This window comes from Manis pentadactyla, chromosome 4, assembly GCF_030020395.1.
Source record: "Manis pentadactyla isolate mManPen7 chromosome 4, mManPen7.hap1, whole genome shotgun sequence".
NCBI classification, from domain to species: Eukaryota; Metazoa; Chordata; class Mammalia; order Pholidota; family Manidae; genus Manis; species Manis pentadactyla.
In genome coordinates, this window is record NC_080022.1 from 146,662,292 (window position 1) to 146,680,548 (window position 18,257).

Below are 18,257 nucleotides of genomic sequence, written 5' to 3' on the forward strand. Positions count from 1 at the left end.
CAAGTATACAGGGAAATAGACAAAAATATAAGGGAGGCTCACACAGCGGTCAGCTCAGCCTAACAGCACTACCCCGGGGCCCAGCTGCCCTGTGTACTTGCTCCTCTTGCCCTCCCTCCACCTCCAGTTATTTGAAACGAGTTCTAGACATCATCTAACTTAATTCATAAATAATTCCATATTAATGTCAGCAAGCCTGAAGGGAATAATTTTCCACATCTTCAACTTCCAAAGGTGTTTTCTCTCTGTATATGTTGAGAGGTGTCTTAGGTCTACTGCATCATCTTCTCCACTTACCTTTCAAATCTCCCAACTCCCATTTTGTTAAAGAAAGGCTTCTCACCCATCCTGAATAGTAGAATGATGCATTGTTCTGAGGATTAAAAGCCTCAAACCATCACCAGAGGGACAACTTGAGAATACATAACATCTAGAGTATATAGCATCAGAAATATTGAAGAGTTAGGACACAAAGTTTTGGCAAGGGCCTTCTGCCTTCACAGTCATCTCTCTTCACTTCCTTTTACTCCTTGCTCTTTCTTTTCCCCAATTATCTTCCCTCCCATCTTCTTTTCTAGTGGATCATAAATTACCTCATTTATAACTGGGACAATTGCCATGAGGACACATTAACATGTTATTTACATTGAAAAATGAAGTTTGGCATTTCCTGATAGAAAATAATTCTGATTTGAATGGTTGATATGACCATGCAGACTGGGTTTGCTAATTAGGTTATTATACAGCAGTGTTTTTAATGAATTGAATGAGCTAGGTCCTCAGCTCCAAGTTGTACATATCTGTAAAGCACATATACAAAATAATGTATATACATATGTGTACACTATATCCTTTGCAACTAAGTTTATAAAATTTCGATACCAACTCAAAAATGTACAAGCAGATACATTTTTAAAATAAATTCATTGGAAGTAAGAAAATAAAAAGGTTGAAGGCTACTGTTCTGTATGACCAAAACTTTCTTATGTTGAACCCTAGTTTAGATAGAATCCTCTTCCCCTGTATAAAAAAAGGGTTCTTTGGAGAAATCATTCTTTTTCGTGGTCCCCTTTCACAAGTCAGTGATCAATGTTTTATACTAGAAAGGAGCTGGAAAGTTGTGCATTAAAAACAAAACTACTTTTTTAACTTTGTTGAACTTACTGACTCCCCAAGCTTACTTCAACATCTTAACACATTAGAAGCCCTCTATTATTGGCAATTGGAAGTTACATATGTATGAATTTGTATATAGTATATTAGGAACACAGCACTGTGTACATATTTACATGTTTTTACACAGAGGAACACACATACGCCTGGTGACAATCTTACTAAGCAGTCAGAAACTGTTCTAAATGTCTGTCTGTGCTTAACAACAAGTACAAAGGAAGTATAAGGTGAAGCATACCAGTGAGAACATTAGAGTCTAGCTGAAGATGTGAATGAGCATTTCATTTTATAACCAAGACACCTATAAAGTTAATAATTGTATGATTTATTTAGTTATGAGTGGCTGTCGTAGCCACTTTTATCACAGAACACTACTCCTATTTGCAAAAAAGACTGACAAACTGCTTATTCGTTGTTGCTTATTGTGGCAGATATTTTCTCAGCTAAATGTAGTGAGCTGGTTTACTTCAAGGAAACAAGTGCCGTGATAAAATGCCCTCTTTCAAGCAAAACTTAGACTTTTGTAATAAGATACTAAAATGAAAATGTTTGAGAATCACTGGCATAAAGGATATACAATATTAGAATCTGCAAACTTGAGTTGATGCAGAATACAACCCTGCTCTGGGGAATCTTTCCTCCAGGACGCTGTTACATGATCATGACAAATGGTAAGAATAAGTCTAGCACTGTATATGCAATGGTAAATATTTACCTCACAACCTGTAATGCATTTATTTCCCTTTACAAGAATTCTTTTGTCCAGTTATATCATGTGGAATTCACACAGGTGTTCTCCATGGAGACGGTCATTATGTTTTTAAAGAATAGTATACTTGGACATTTTATGTTTTAGGATGGCCCCAGAAGTAATTTTAGCCAAGGATGAAGAACAACAATATGGTACCGAAGTAGATATTTGGTCTCTTGGAATAACATGTATTGAACTAGGTAAGCATTGCTCTTTATTACTGTGTAGTAAGTTTTGATCAATGTTTTACCTCAATTTCTGTACAAAATTACAAATTTTTATTTTTATGTCAGTGTTTAAGGGGAGCAATAAATCTATTAAAATTGTCACATTGGTTATTTGGCTATATATATATATATATATATATTAGGTTAGGTGTATTATATTTGCTGTATTAAATTAGGTCTAAAATAGTTTATAATGTGGTATTAATTTTGAGGTATCTGTGTCTAACATTTAATGAGTATTTGTTAAACACCTAGAATATGTCTATGGTTATAGATTTACCATGTATGAAGGGTCTGTAAAGCATTCAATACACTAAAAAGATAATATATCATGATTAACTGTGACATATCCCAGGGGTGCAAATATGGATCACTATCTGTAGATCAGTGTGATCCACCACATTAACAAAATGAAGGCTGAAAATCATGATTATCTCATTAGACACAGAAAAGCATTTGACTAAATTCAGCATCCATTTGTGATAAAAACTCTTAGCATAAGTATAAAGGGAACATAGCTCAACATAACTAAGTCCATAAATGGCAATCCCACTGCTAATATCCTACCTAGTAGCCAAAAGGTAAAAGTTTTTCCTCTAAGATTGGGAACAAGACAAGGATATCCCCTCACCACTTTTATTCAACAGAGTATTGGAAATAACATTCAAAGCAATTAGATAAGAAAAAGAAACAAAAGGTATACAGATCAGGAAGGAAGAAGTAAAACTATCACTGTCTACAGATGACATGATATTATTACATATAGAAAACCCTAAAGACTCCACCAAAAAATGGTTAGAACTAATAACCAAATTCAGCAAAGTTGCAGGATACAAAATTAATACACAGAAATCTGTTGCATTCCTATATACTAACAACAAACTAGCAGAAACAGAAAACAGGAAAACAATTCTATTTAAAACTGCATCAAAAAGAATAAAATAGCTAGGAATAAACCTAACCAAGGAGGTGAAAGACCTATACTTTCTTCACGAGAGAAACTAACCAATAAATGGAAATAATCCCATGTTCATGGATAGGAAGAATTAATATCATCAAAATGGCCATCCTGCCCAAAGCAATTTACAGAGTCAGTGCAATACCTATCAAAATACCAATAGTATTTTTCAATGAGCTAGAACAAATAGTTCTAAAATTCATGTGGAACGACAAAAGACCCCATATAGCCAAAGCAGTTCTGAGAAAGAACAAAGCAATTCTGAGAAAGAAGAAAGCTACTATGGGGGAGGGGTTGGGGTGAGTAGTTGACGGTGAGGGGAATAAAAGGGCACAAAAATTTTCAGTCATAAATTGGTCACAGGGATAGTAGTATAGCATGGAAAATAAAAGCACTGCTTCTGTAACATTTTCCTATGTTGACAGTAACTGCAGTGGGGGGGGGTTGAGGATTTAATATGGGTGACTGTAGGACCACTGTGTTGTATACTTGAAATCAATATAAGATTGAATATCAAGGATACTTTAATTAAAAAAATAATTGAAATGTAAAATGTCCTTTGAATCCACTGAAGGCTCCCACAGTTTAGATTGAGTAAATCTCTATGGTTTTTAGCGAAGTGCAGTGTTCTTTGACTGAATTGAGATGGTCAGGTTTATGGTAAACGACAGAATCAAAAATCATCCTCTGGTCTGATATATTGATGGTACACCATTTAGAATTTTTGAATACTTTAATAAATCACAGTAGAAACACAAGTTATTTTATTTATTAACAATTTCTTCAGTAATCCCTTCCCCTTCCTGGACCAAACTAGTCATTCTTAAAGCTGTTGGGAGGACAGTATAAAGCAGGTGTCCACGTCACCTGCTGAGTCATGGTAGCCCGGAGTGGCGTGTCAGAGTGCTGTGAGGAGAGGAGGGAGTTCCCACAGACAGAGTGCCTTGTAAGTGGAAGCAGAACCTATGCAGGAAGGGCGGCAGTCACGTTTGGAGATCAGAGTCCTGGTGGGGTAACCGAAGCACTCATACCTGGAAGTAGCCCAGCATGGGGTGTCAGAGGCCAAGGAGCAGGTCCACATTTTGGGGTGGGTAAACCTGACACATGGCGGTGCCTGACTGAAAGGAAGGGGGCTTCCCTCCTGAGGACTGATGAGGAGGGCCTCACCGCAGAAAGTGATCCAGTTTGGATGGGGTGTCAGAAACTGAGTGGATGAAGTAGACAGACTTGGAATGGGGTTTGAAAACTTGATGGGGAAGAGCGGAAAGGGTGGTGGCCAAGATGGGAGACTGGCTATGTACAGGGGAGATTCATCACATATATTAAGGATAATCAGAGTGAGGTCTCTTATTGTCAGAGACAATACAAAGGATATTTTACAAAGGAAAAAAGTGAAACTTTACTATGAAAACTTGTGGAATGGCCGTAAGTGATCAAAGTGAACACCATCAATAACAAGACGATCTGAAACCATGAACTACATCACAGAATACACTGAGAAAAGTGTGGTATTTGCTACTGTGATATTCCTGCCAGAGATGTTGAAACGAAATTTAGTAACAGCACAAAGCCAAACTGAGGGACATTTGAGAGTCAAAATTATACTTGTAAATTGTCAAGGTCATGACTTCAACTGTCACCTTAAGACTAGAAAAAGAAGGCAAATTCAATCCACAGTAAGCAGAAATAAAGAGACCCACAAAAGATCAAAGCAGAGAAAATGAAAGCAGTAGAGAACATCAATGAGATCACAAATTAGTTCTTTGGGAAAAGTAATGAAATTAATAAACCTCTAGCTAGATTGAGCAGAAAGAAGACACAAACGACCAATATCAGGAATGACAGGGGACATGACTCCAGATTTTACACATATTGAAAGGATTATAGGGAAATTTTATGAACAATTTTATGTAAGTTTAAAACTTAGAAAAAATGGACAATTTCCTTGAAGGATGCAGATGGTTGAAGCTCATTTTTGCTACAAAGGACATTATTGGGACACTTGATTGAAACTACAATGGAGTTTGAGGATTAGATAATAGTCATGTATTCATATCAATGGTCTGATTTAATGAATGTACTAGGTTCTCTTAGAATGTTCTTGCTTATTGGAAAATACACTATTTAGAGATGATGTGCATCAGGGCTGCAATTTCCTCTCTATTGGACTCCCTTGAATAAGTTCTCTGAACTCTACTTTCAACTTTTTTGCTAAGTTTGGGTTTATTTAAAAAAAAAAACTAACAGTACTTCCATTCTCCTGTATAACAGGCACATATTTTAACAGGAACTTTTCTTTCTTTTACAGCGGAAATGAAGCCTCCTTTACAGAGTAATAGTTCAGTAAGTGTCTTCAGTCGCATAATCAGAAGTGAATCCCCTACACTACAGTCTACTGAATGGTGAGTATGGCTGAGAGATGTATTGTTCACACGGTAAAATTTAAATATTTTTCATAATGTTATCAAAGTGATTTCATTTCAATGAGGTGAAGTGTATATAACCTGAAGAAATATTAAAATAGCTTAATTTTATCCATACATCATGTATATCCTTTATTACCTCTATTTTTCATAGCATATAAGTAACTCAGTTTAGAAATAAAAGATACATGATGCTACATGGGAGCAAAAAGTATGGCTTTTGTATAAAAATTAATATATTTTTTGTACCTTAGCAACACATACAACCCTAATTACGTAATAAATAGCATGATTTAAAGATTCACATTTTATAACTGCAATATATAGATTGCCACAACCTGTACAGATATTTAATTGGGGAATGGTTTATAATTGATATGGTATAAAACATAGGTAAAAATGATTAGATAATTTATCAGAGTTACCAGATAATTGATAATTTTTGGATCATTCTAATTGTCATTATTTATTATTCAGAATGTACTTTGATGTTGCATCTCCTAGTGCTTCTTTGATAATACTGTTATTCATGTAAAGAAGTTTATTGAAAACGGATGATTTTAGGAAACAAGGATTTTTATCAGTGATAGAAAATTTTAATGGGAAATTCTTCAGGTGTATGTAGCATTTGAAAAGTTCTAGGGGACTACCTACCATACTTAACAAATACTTTAAAATTCACAAGTAAAATGCATAAATTAGCAAAAATTTATTTTTTATCATTACGGAATTAAGGCACGTTCACAGGTGTTTGCTCCTTCTGTAGAGATGTTTTGAAGAAATCCTCACAAAGAGTTTATTATGGTACTTCTAAATAATAGATACACTAAACACAGGCTGTCTTTACACTGGCTGATACTTGGGGATTCAAAAAAGAATTCTTGTATAAAAGAATTAAATCTTATTTGAATATTGATGACAATCTTGTATAAAAGAATTAAAAATCTTATTTGACTATTGATGACAAATATTGATGGAGTATTTTTTACCTACTGCCTTACTGAACTCTCATCATTAACACTATATGATAGTATGTTACAGAATTCTAATTTTAAAAAATCTTACTATTTTCTGGAACTTTTATCCATTTGCTCAAGGATGCTAAAAACATAGGTATAAAAAATGTTCCTTCCAAAACAAATAGCGTGATGTTCTGAAACATGCTATATGGAAGATGATCCAAGGGTCAAGCAAGAAAGAGACGTGGCTAGGGAAAAGAAAAAAAAACTAAGAAGAATATTATCTTAGATTTGAATGTGAAAAGGAAAATGATTGACTTCCCTAATTCACCTCAACGTAGAATGAGTTGTGATACTTAAGTATGTGAGAGCAGGATTTTAAAATAATGTGTGCAAATTTATCTTTGGGAAATGGTAAAGATTCATTAGTTACTTTGCATAACTTTTTATAGACTTACATGATGAAATATATAGTGTATTTTGTCTGCTTTGTTTTTAATCATTTCTATTCTCCCTCCCACCTATAGGCACATGCCTTGATTTGTGGATATGTTTTTAAAGGAAATAGCAATATGTTCACTTGATACTTTCCTTTCAATAGGTCTTATCATTTTCGACACTTTGTAGATTCTTGCCTCCAGAAAATCCCTCAAGATCGTCCTACATCACAGAAACTTTTAAAGGTCAGTTATACTCTGTTTTGTACACCTAAGAAATTGTTTTAAAGAATGTGTTTTATTCTTCTTTGATTCTGAATCAGTATTAAGTACGGTACCAGTTGTTGCTAAAATACTAATTTCATAATACTCTTCTTTCTTGGAAACTTTGGTTTCTAAGTTACTAAGTTTTTTCATTTGTTTTTCAAAATTAACTGCTTTCACCATGTCTGAATAGAATATATAGTTAAATATTCAATTCAGTCGTATTAAATGGCTTAATTTTTATATGTGCAAGCATATATTCATGAGTTACAACTATAAATTTTAATTCATGTGGAACCATGGCATTTCAGAATTGGCAAAACATAGTTTAACTTTGGATTTAATTTTTGTATGTACCACACTTGATATATCCATCTGTCATATATAAAATAATATGAAAGTAAGAGAAATGATGTGTAATACATTTACGTAAATACTGTGGGAGAAAGGAGATTTCAAAAGAACTGCTAAAAATGGATATCACATTTTTATTTCCTTTTGAGAAACATGTTTTTCTAACATAGCAATGAAAATATTTTAAAAGTAATGTGAATTCTATTCATTTTTCAGTAGGCTTGGTTACCTAATTTAAATAAATTACTAGTATATGCTTTCTGTTCTCAAAAATAAGTATTCACAATAGCAACAAAAGGTTTACTATAGCTATGAGTTATGTTAGTGAAAAATAAGCAGGATGCATTTGTAGAAAACTGTTAAATAACAGAATTACAAGATATATTTATTTCATTTTGAGGTTGATATCTTATTAATAGCAATAATAGTATTATTCAATTTAATATAGTTTTCAAAACATCTAGATAAGGCATTATTGAGTAGCAGTTAACTCTATCTCTTTGTGACCCTAAGGAATTTTGTGGATTTTTCACTAGAAAATAAGAATTTCTGCATGAATGTTTTAGAATTTTAAAGAAGTTCAGTTTATTTTCACCAACACACAGTTCAAGATGCAAGGATACTGAAAGGATCATGTACATATTCAGTAAGGTTATTTGCAACTACAGTATGTAGAAGAGCAGTATAAAGTTTCAGTAACACTTCGGGAATTCTAGGCCATAAGCACACTTACAGTCTCAAACGAAAGCCCAAAAAATAGGTATTCACGGTAGCAACAAAAGGTTTAGTAGAGCTGCGAATTATGTTAGTGAAAAATAAGCACGATCCATTCATAGAAAACTGTTAACTAACTTAGAATTATAAGATATATTATTCTCGGATTAAAAAAAGACCAAATATCATAAATAGTGGTACATACCAAGCTAAGGCTCAGGAAAAGGAAGAACATGACTGGCTTCTTACATTTGCCAAATGAAGGTAAAAGAAGCCCTTTCGGTAATAACCCAACCCTCCAGGAGTGGATACTTGGCCTTGGGTGATCAGATCCCAAACATGCATATATATATTCACTTACCTGGTCCATTTTGTATATTGACCTTATTGGAAGTGATAGGAAGTATCTATCAAGTGCATCCTTCACTTTGGCCTGATCACATTTCTGTTACAGTCTGTCATAAGGAAAAAAACTAAGATGGAAAAAAGTGACTTACTGTATGAAGCTATTTGTCTCAGAATGCAAAATTGAAAATAATTATCCAGAATTAGAATAACGGTTATGTAATTTTGGCATGAACATTTGATGAAGTAGTCTGTAGGCATTATGTTTATGAGTTGAAATAGTATAATACTTACAGCAATGAAAAGAGAATAATATATAGTTACAACTCTTCAGAGAAGAAATAAATTTGAGCTAGTAAAGGAGGTAGAAGTCTTAAAAGAATTCAAGATTATCTCATGAACTCCAGTGCACAAGGCATCTTTCTGCAATCCGTGCTAACTACAAAACAAAATCTATACACAGAAAATTTCTGAGAAGAAATAAATATCCAAAAAATACCAAAAGTAACAATGATAATCTTATGGCAGAATTGTTCTTTCTACTTTTCTGTATTTGATAATGTTAAGCTGTATTAAGTATTAATGGTAAAAATCACTGATACATGTCTTTTAATCAACTGCTAGTGTTTTATGAAGTGTCATTTAAGCAACATAAAGGAACCCGAAATACCCAAGTGGTATGTTACGTAATTCACCATCACTGAATACATTCCTGTTGAAATCTAATGTAATTCAGAACTGAACATGTCTCCTCTATGAAATCAGTTCTAAGAATTTGTGAGCGTTTACTTAGGGATGTAATTGGACTTAATTCTTAATGTTTACTTAGACTCTTGATTATTTCAACTCTGCATTTTCAGTTGGCCAACAAAGGTGTCATGTTCAAAGTTTTCATAAAAAGTACGGGGGATGTTATGTAGGCACAGAGTGTATACATGTAAATTAAATTTTATAAATATAAGAAGTAAAAAGCATAACAGAACTAGGTAGCTACAGATTACATGCATTATCTATCATTATTTAGGATAGTAACTCTAGGGTCTAAGAAGGGATTCATTTGTTCTGAATGAAAAAATATGTAGGTCTCAACCTGACTTTTGCCTTCTACTCTTAACCAGCACATGTTTGTTCGTCGGGAGCGCCCTGAAACAGTGTTAATCGATCTTATTCAGAGGACAAAGGTGCTTTCCCAGGAGGCACATAATGGACCAGCAGTAGAGTCACAGGAAGAAGAGGTAATAACTTAGAAATGGCTCAAGTATTGGGGTCTCTTTATTGACTTCTTTCCTTATGCAACTTTTCTTGCCAAGAATCTTTTATATCAATGGATTCCAAATTGTGCCTTAACAGTGATTCTCTAAGGTTCCACCCAGATGGGGAAAAAGGTTTTCCATTCTTTAAACCATCCTCTTGGTGGTGCACATTAGCATAGTAAAGCTCTGTGAAGTCTATTAAAGAAACCTGTTTAACTTTTATTTAATCTAGTCCCTCTCAAAATTCTGGGCTACGGGGCACTTTTTTCCTGATTGTCTGATGGCTTGGGACATGCTTCTGGAAGTATTTGAAATTACAGGCTTTGGAAGTTGACGGTGCTCACACAGAAGTCATTAGAATTACCAACCATTGTCCTTATCTTGGTTATTGTATAAACCTTTCCCCCAGTGCCTTTTATATAATGTTTGATAAGTGTTTATTAAATTGGAAATTTCTTGCTTCTTTAAAAATAAATAAGTAAATAAAATAAACATGTAACTTAACTAAACTTATCCTGAGGGAAAAAAATTACCAAGCATTCTTATTCTGTTACTAAGAACACTTGATTCTTTTCAGTTGTGTACAGGGATTCATTCCTCTACATGGTTCTAAAATACTCATTTTATAGGTGAGTAAAGTAAGGCTCAGAGTGGTTAACTAACTTATTACTGTAGAAGCATATGTGTTCGGATTCATATATGACTCCTGAGACCAAGTTCTTTCCATTTTGCCATGTTTCCAAATTTGCTGGAGAAATGTTATAGAACTTTCTCACAAGGAAAATATAAAGTTTATTATTTGTGGAGCTATCTTTTTTAGTCTAAGTGTTTTCTGTTTTCTTCTTTGCTCATGTCACAATGCCAAAGCTTTGATTCTTTTTTATTGCTTTCTACTGAGAAAGATCCCTGCATTCTGAAAACAGGAGTAGTAGTTACTTTTCTTTTTAAAAGCACTATATGATTAATGAACTATAAAATAAAAGACTCTCTTGCATACAGTTTTGGTGTTTTTGATATTGCCTTTTAGATCTAACAGTAGTCACTAGAAAATTGGGGCTATTTTAGGTATACGAAATACTTCAGTAAAGTGAAATTAATAAAATCCTAATGTCATTAAACATTAGAATAACAGCAACTTTTTTAGGCTGTGGATGTAAGAAAAGACCCTCTATATACCATGGGTCTGTATTTATTATTCTGCTTATCTTAAATAATTTTGGTATGGTAAGACTATAATATTGGGGCCCAGATACCAAAGCTTGCCGGATTTGTTCAGAATAGTCTTCTAATTATGATTAAATATACAATTTTTAATTTTACACAGAAATAGATAGGAATTAATATTAAATTACTTAGTGGAAAAAGTTTAGGCTAAAGACTATATTCTGAGAAGAAAAGAAATATAAAAGGCTTCAATAAAAAATAAGTAAAAGTGATGTTTATAGGATTAAAAAAAAAGGTTGGTGTTTGTTTTCACCATTGGAATCATTGAGAAATGAGCAGCGTCCCTGTGTATACCCCGTGAGATGTGTAGTAGAAATGGATTTCAAACTAATGTCAAAAATTATAGAAAAAGACTACACTTTGGAAATAACTTGGAATTGACATGGTTGGGCTTTTTGGTATTTGCTTTTTGGTCACTTTTTTTATCTGTCAACTAACAATTGATAAACTTCCTGGTCTTGGCAAATACAAGGAATTTCTCAAAATAAACCACCAACTTTCTAAAGACTGTGTGTGCCAAGCAGTGTGCTAGGTGCTAATAATCAAGTATTTAGGAGATAAAGATATTTGAATCTAATGCTCTTTTCCCTCAGGAACTAGATTACTGTGTTGGATGGAAAGGGACAGTGAATAGTGTTGAAAGTCATCAGGCTGTTCCCAGTATGTCCAGCGGGGCCAGTAGTCAAAGCACTAGTGTCAGCAGTTTTCCAGATGCCTCAGATGATGAGAGAGAGCTAGACATGATGGAGGGAAACCACCCAGTCACGCCTAGTAGTTCTGTCATCGATTTAAAACCTGTGAGTATTTGGATTTCAGTGAAAAAAATTTCAAATTTGGTAACTAATTTTCTTAGTCTGGTTAGTCTAAGAGTTTGGGTTTTTTTTTCCTTTGATGTTTCAGAAGTTTGGAACATAATTTTAGGCAACTTATTTTAAAGTGGCAAAAGGCTTTTAAATTCCCAGTTTAATGTCTGCATTTAGGGAACATGTTTTGGAATGCAAAAAGAATATTTTTTAAATCTTAAAAGAAAGAGAGAAAGAAATGCCATATAATGTATTATCTGAAGTTACATAGATGAAAATGAAGGTATTTAAAAATAGTAAGTATACAACACGATATTAATGATAATGGTTGCCTTTGGGAAGTGGAGAAAGGGTTAAGGTGGGTGACAATCAAAAGTGATTTTTGCATTTTCCATAATGTTTACATTTTTTAAGTAAAACAGTGTAACTGTAGAAAATTACACCTTCTTGGTTTAGGAAATACGGATGTTTGCTACACTTTCACGTGTAAGATTTTAAATTTTCTTGAAAACATTTGAAGGTCAGGTAACTCCTTTTTGCAATTGATGGAAATGCTTCCTTTTTAACTTCACTATTTTCAATATTACCAAAAAGTTACTGGGCACAATAGCTAAAAGATGGAACCAACCCAAGTGTTCATCAACACATGAATGGATGAACAAACCATAATATATACATATAATGGAATATTATTCAGCTGTGAAAAGAAATGGCATTCTAATGTATGCTACAATGTGAGTGAACCTTGAAAACATGCTAAGTGATATAAGCCAGACACAAAAGGGAAAATGTTATTAGAATTCCACTTATATGAAATATCTAAAATAGTCATATTCATAGAAAGTAGATGAGAGGTTGCTAAGGGGCAAGTGGAAAATGAAATAAATACTTTTATTCTTTTTATTTTGGTATCATTAATGTACAATTACATGAGCAACGTTATGGTTACTAGACTCCCCCTATTATCAAATCCCCACCACATACCCCATTACAGTCACTGTCCATCAGCATACTAAGATACTATAAACATTGTACATGTCTTTATGTGAACATGATGTATTAATTTCTATGACAAATACATAGGGTAATATTGCTGAGTCATAGGGCATATGTATGTTGGACTTCATAAGAAACTGTCAAGCAGCTTTCCAAAATGGTTGTACTGTTTCACATCCCCATTAACAATGTATAAGAGTTGCAATTGGTTCACATATTCTCCAGCATTTGGTTTGTCAGTCTTTTTTATTTTAGCCGTTCCAGTGGGAATGAAATGGAATCTCATGATAGTTGTTTTTGCAATTCCCTATGACTGACGATGGCACCAGAATCACCTTTTCATGTGTTTATTGTCCATTTGTGTATCTCTTCAGTGAAGTGTTTTCTTAAGTCTTTTGTCTGTTTTCTTATTCCGGTGTTCATCTTTTAATACTGATTAGTAGGAGTTTTTATATACTCTGGGTACAAGTATTATATCTCAGATATGTCTTGCAAATATTTTTTCTCCATCTGTAATAAATTAAAACTTTTTGGTTTTAAAATCCAATTTAAACAACCCATTAAAAATGAGTAAAGGCCATAAAAAAGCTTCCTCTAAAATCGGGAATAAGACAAGGATGCCTACTCACAACACTTTTATTCAACAGAGTGTTGGAAGTCCTAGCTACATTAATCAGGCAAGAAAAAGAAATAAAAGGCATCCACACTGGTAAGGAAGAAGTGAAACAAAACTGTCACTGTTTGGAGATGACCCGATAGTACATAGAGAAAGCCCTAAAGACTCTACCAAAATATTATTAGGATTAATATATCAACTGTACCTCAATTTTTTTAAATGTGTTAATGACCTGAATAGACATTTATCCAAAGAATATATACAAATGGCCAAGAAGCACATGAAAAGATGCTCAATATAAGTAGTTATTAGGGAAACACAAATCAAAACCACAATGAGGTACCACCTTACAGCCACTAGGATGGCTAACTATTTTGTTTTTTTGTTAAGGTATCATTGATACCCAATCTTATGAAGGTTTCACATGAGCAACATTGGTTACTACATTCATGCATATTATTGAGTCCCCTGCTAACACCAATTGAATTCATTGTCCATCAGCGTAGTAAGATGCTATAGAGTCACTGCTTGTCTTCTCTGTGCTATTACTGCCTTCCCGTCTCCCCCTTCTACACTATGTGTGTTAATCATAATGCCCCTTAATCCTCTTCTCCCTCCCTCCCCACCCACCCTTCCCACCCCCTTCCTTTGGTGACTGCTAGTCCCTTCTTGGACTCTGTGAGTCTGCTGCTGTTTTGTTGGATGGCTAGCTATGAAAAGAGAAGAGCAAAAACAAAAATGGAAAATAACAATTAGGGAGCACATGGAGAAATTGGAACTCCTGCTCTGTATTTCTGGTAGGAATGTAAAATGTGAGCTGCTGTGGAAAACACTTGACGATTTCTCAAAAAGTTAAACATAGCATTTCCCCATGACCCAGAAATTCTACTCCTAGATATACACCCAAAACAATTGAAAGCAGGTACTTAAGCAAATGCATATACACAAATGTTCATAACAGCAGTATTCACAATAGCCAAAATGTGGAAATAACCCAGAGGTCCAGCAACAAATAAATGTATAAACAAATTAGGGTATGTGCATACCGTGGAATATTAATCACCTATAAAAAGGAATGTAGTACTAATACATGCTATACAATATGGATGAACCTTAGAAACATGCTAGGTGAAAGAAGCCAGATACAACAGGTCACATAGTATATGAAACATCTAAAATAGATCAATCCGTAGACAAAAGATAGATTGGTGGTGACGAGAAGGGGAGAATGGGGAGCACGTGCTTAACACATACAGGGTTTTCTGTTTCCTCCTGAGGTGTTAAATATGCTTTGTAACTAGACACGGGCAGTCATTGCAGAACATCATGAATATACTAAATGCTACTGAATTCCTCACATTAAATGATTAATCATACATTGTGTGAATTTTGCCTCTATTTAAGAATCCAGTTTGTACATTTTTTTCTTTATACTAAGGGCAGTGGTTGCAGAACATCATGAATATACAAAATGCTACTCAGTTGTTCACTTTACATGATTAATCTTACATTATGAATTTTGTCTCTGTTTGAGAATGCAGTTGGTACATTTTTTCATTATAATCAGTGTTTTTTGTGTCCTTTCCAAGAAATATTTGCTGCCCCAAGGTCATGACAATATTCTGTGTTTTCTTCTGCTGTATGATTCTGGATTTTAGGTTTAGGTCAAGTCATTCTTTTCAAATCAATTTCTGTATATAGAATGATTGAGCATTGATTCACTTTGAATACAGAGAACCAGTTGTTACAGCAGGGTTTGTTAAAAACACTTTCCTTTCCTCTTTGAATTAACTTGACTTTTTGGTAGCACATCAATTGACTGAATATATGTGGGTCGGTTTCCAGATTTTACTGTGTACCTTTGCTCTATTCAGTCTGTCCTTATACCAGTACCAGTGTTTTGATTACTGAAGTTTACGTCTTCCAACTTTTTATTCCCCCTCAAAATTTTGGCTATTCTAGGTCTTTTACATTCCCATTTAAATTTTAGAACCAGCTAGTTTGTCTGCTTCTTCAGATGAAATTTTATTAGAAGCTGTTGACTGGGTTCTCCTACATGAATTACCTGCTTAGTTGATAGTGGACTGGTCCAAGATGGTTTTGAAAGAAAAAGGTTTTGCTTTATTTCACTCTTTCCTCTCCATTGCTGTAGGTTACAAGGCAAATACAAGGACAGGAGCCTAGAGAACAAATGTTTTGTTACATCGAAATGAGGCGGCAACATCGAAGAAAGCTGGTGACTCTGGAAAACAAGCTAAAGGCTGAGATGGATGAACATCGTTTCAGATTAGAAAAAGATTTTGAAACTCAGTGTAACAACTTTGCGGCAGAAATGGCGAAACTTATCAAGAAACATCAGGCTGCTCTGGAAAAAGAGGTAGCTGATCAGTATTACTAATGTATTTATTCTAACTTGTGACTATTTCAAATTAACCAAGATGGCATTTTGCTATTAGGGTGTCTGTTAACCAGAACCAAGCAAATCAGTTGAGGAAAGGGAGAAATATTTATATAATAGGTAAAATTTCCAGTGCTGAGTCTGGGAACCTGTAGATATGGGATTGATGACTTGATAGTTTTATCGTGTAACAGTGGTTAAGTCAGGTAGATCAGATTGAAGATGATGACGTGACAGGTGACAGGCCTCCTCCCAAAACCACATATAATACAAAAATATAGTTAATACAACTAACCCTAAAAGATCAACAGGAAAAAAGGCTGCCCCAGACTGCTTACACCTGGAGAAAAAACAAACCTCTAAAAGGTAACATATGAAAGCCGTGATCTGGAGGGACCCACACTCTTCCCCCACCCCAACTCACTGGCAGAAGGAAGAGAAATGGAGTGGGGATGGGTGGAGGCCTGGGACGGCTGAACACCCAGCCCTGGAGAGCTGCAGTGCTGTGGGAGCACAAACCCACATTGCATGGTGCTCTGGCAGTTAGTGGGGTTGGAAAGCTAAGACAGGAGGAACACTTGGAGAGACTGAGATTCCAGCTGCTTGTGGAAAATGGGGATCCACATCTGGCTGCTCTGGGACAAAAGAAAGGCAGGCAGTATGAGAGACTTCCTAACAGTGAGAGGACTACTAAAGGGGCAAGGATTACATAGGGCTAGCTGCTCAGGAAAAAGGACAGGTAGACAAAATTGTCCAGGTACACTCTGCCCAGCAGATTGGGAACTTTTCAGAAACCTCAGGCGCTACATCCCCCAGGCTGGCTACCCAGCTCCGAGGCCTTCCACCATGATACGCAGCCTGCTGCACCTTCCAGACAGCTGGCACTGGCTTGCAAACCAGCTGCCCCTGCCCTGGTGTCAGTCCAGCCAGAGGGAAGCCCTGCCTACAGCAGCTACAAATGCAAAGCATACAGGGTTACACCTGTGTGTTCGGCCCACTGGTCTGGCTGTGGAGAGAGGCACAGTAGCCAGGAAGCAGGAAACAGCTCTTCCCAACCCCCAGTGACCAGCACCACTCCCCTGCGACCCCCGACTTCCCTCCATGGGCTAAGCAGCTCCAGAGAGTAGACCTTCTGAGTAATAGAGGGTGCCACATATAGATAAGGAACATCAAAGGGATGAAACGCTTTAGAACAGATGGACCTAACAGATATCTACAGAATAGTCCACCAAAAAGCCACAGGATACACATTCTTCTCAGGTTCAACCCCTGATCCCAAAAATGCCAGAAAAAGAATCAAGTGAAAATGAACTCATCAACCTTCCTGAAAGACATTTTAAAAAGAAGTCATAAACATGCTCATAGAGGTACAGAAAAATATTCAAGAACTCAGGAACGAATTCAAGGCAGAGATCCATTCATTATGGAATACAATAGGGGGATTTAAAAGCAGATTAGATATGATAGAGGAGACAATAAATGAAAAAGACAGTAGAGAAGAGGAATACAACGAAGCTGAGGCACAGAAAAAAGGATCTTTAGGAATGAAAGAATATTGAGAGAACTGTGTGACCAATGCAAATGGAACAATATTTGTACTATAGGGGTACCAGAAGAAGAAGAGAGAGTAAAAGGGAAAGTGTCTTTGAGGAGGTAATTGCTGAAAACTTCCCCAGTCTGGGGAAGGAGATAGTCTCTCAGGCCATGGAGGTGCACAGATCTCCCAACACAGGGGACCCAAGGAAGACAACACCAAAACATATAATAATTAAAATGGCAAAGATCAAGGATAAGGACAGAGTATTAAAAGAAGGCACAGAGAGTAAAAAGATCATATACAAAGGAAAACAAATCAGGCTATCATCAGACTATGCAGCTGAAACCTTACAGGCCAGAAGGGAGTGGCATGATATATTTAATGCAATGAAGCAGAAGCAAGAATACTCTACCTGGAAAGATTATCATTTAAAGTTAAAGGAGGGATTCAACAATTTCCAGAAAAGCAAAAGCTGAGAGAATTTACCTCCCACAAACTGTCTCTACAGTGTATTTTGGAGGGACTGCTATAGGTGGAAGTGTACCTAAGGCTAAACAGCTGTCACCAGAGGTCATGAAAGCACAGTAAAGAAAGGAGAAAAATTAATTACTAAGCAAATGCAGAATTAAATCAACTACCACAAAGTAGGTGAAGGGTAGACAAAGAGTACAGAATATGATACCTAATATATAAAGAATGGAGGAGGAAGAAAAAAGAGGAAAAAAAAAACCTTTGGATTGTGTTTGTAATAGCATAGTAAGTGAGTTTAGTTAGACTCTTAGATAGTAAGGAAGTTACCCTTGAACCTTTGGTAACCACAAATCT

At 35.3% G+C, this 18,257-nt stretch overlaps 1 protein-coding gene across 1 annotated transcript in view; it reads left to right on the forward strand.

Moving 5' to 3' along the window:
* Nucleotides 1-18,257, forward strand: part of LOC130683238 (serine/threonine-protein kinase TAO1-like) — a 57,935-nt gene that overhangs the window by 12,326 nt on the left and 27,352 nt on the right. Inside the window, 6 exon segments of the mRNA XM_057499499.1 lie at nucleotides 2,030-2,124; nucleotides 5,418-5,511; nucleotides 7,093-7,174; nucleotides 9,724-9,840; nucleotides 11,676-12,011; nucleotides 15,650-15,874. Coding sequence (XP_057355482.1) covers nucleotides 2,030-2,124; nucleotides 5,418-5,511; nucleotides 7,093-7,174; nucleotides 9,724-9,840; nucleotides 11,676-12,011; nucleotides 15,650-15,874 — 949 coding nt within the window.